Source organism: Eimeria mitis, genomic scaffold, assembly GCF_000499745.2.
Source record: "Eimeria mitis Houghton genomic scaffold, Emh_scaff7034, whole genome shotgun sequence".
Lineage (NCBI taxonomy): Eukaryota > Apicomplexa > Conoidasida > Eucoccidiorida > Eimeriidae > Eimeria > Eimeria mitis.
Genome location: NW_013575115.1, coordinates 230 through 715, shown reverse-complemented (window position 1 = coordinate 715; position 486 = coordinate 230). Strand labels below are relative to the sequence as shown.

General features: G+C 65.2%; 1 protein-coding gene across 1 annotated transcript in view; it reads right to left on the bottom strand.

Moving 5' to 3' along the window:
* Window positions 1-486, bottom strand: part of EMH_0090120 (TBC1 domain family member 23, related, related) — a gene marked incomplete at both ends in the record, with an annotated part of 2,706 nt that overhangs the window by 2,066 nt on the left and 154 nt on the right. Inside the window, one exon of the mRNA XM_013501530.1 lies at window positions 124-406. Within this exon, the coding sequence (XP_013356984.1) occupies window positions 124-406 (283 nt within the window). The remainder of the gene's footprint in view (window positions 1-123; window positions 407-486) is intronic.

The window sequence follows — 486 nt, the reverse complement described above, 5'->3', positions numbered from 1 at the left end:
CTGCTGATCTGCTTCTGGGCTTGCAGCTCTGTCCGGCGTTGCTTCCGAGGGCGGCGGCAGTGCTGCTGCTGCTGCTGCAGCAGCAGCAGCAGCAGCAGCAGCAGCAGGAACGCTGCTGCTAACGAGAGAAGGGTCTGAGCTGCGGGCGGAGGAGGAGAGCCGCTCGCTGCTGGACGCCACGTGCAGGCGCTGCAGCAAAGCCTCGACCTCAGCATCGCCATCCGCTGCTGCTGCAGCAGCAGCAGCAGCAGCAGCAGCAGCCAGCTCTTCTCCTTCAACTGCCTCCAGGTCACCCCTGCGCACCCCATCTGCTTCTGCTGCTGCTGCAGCTGCTGCTGCAGCAGCTGCTGCTGCTGGGGGCCCCAGCCCGCTTGCCGCTGTGGCGGTGTCTGCTGCTACACTGCTGCTGCAGCTGCGCGACGGTACTGCTGGTGACGCCTCAAATGAAGAACTTGGCTTCTGCGACTTGCTGCTGCTGCTGCTGCT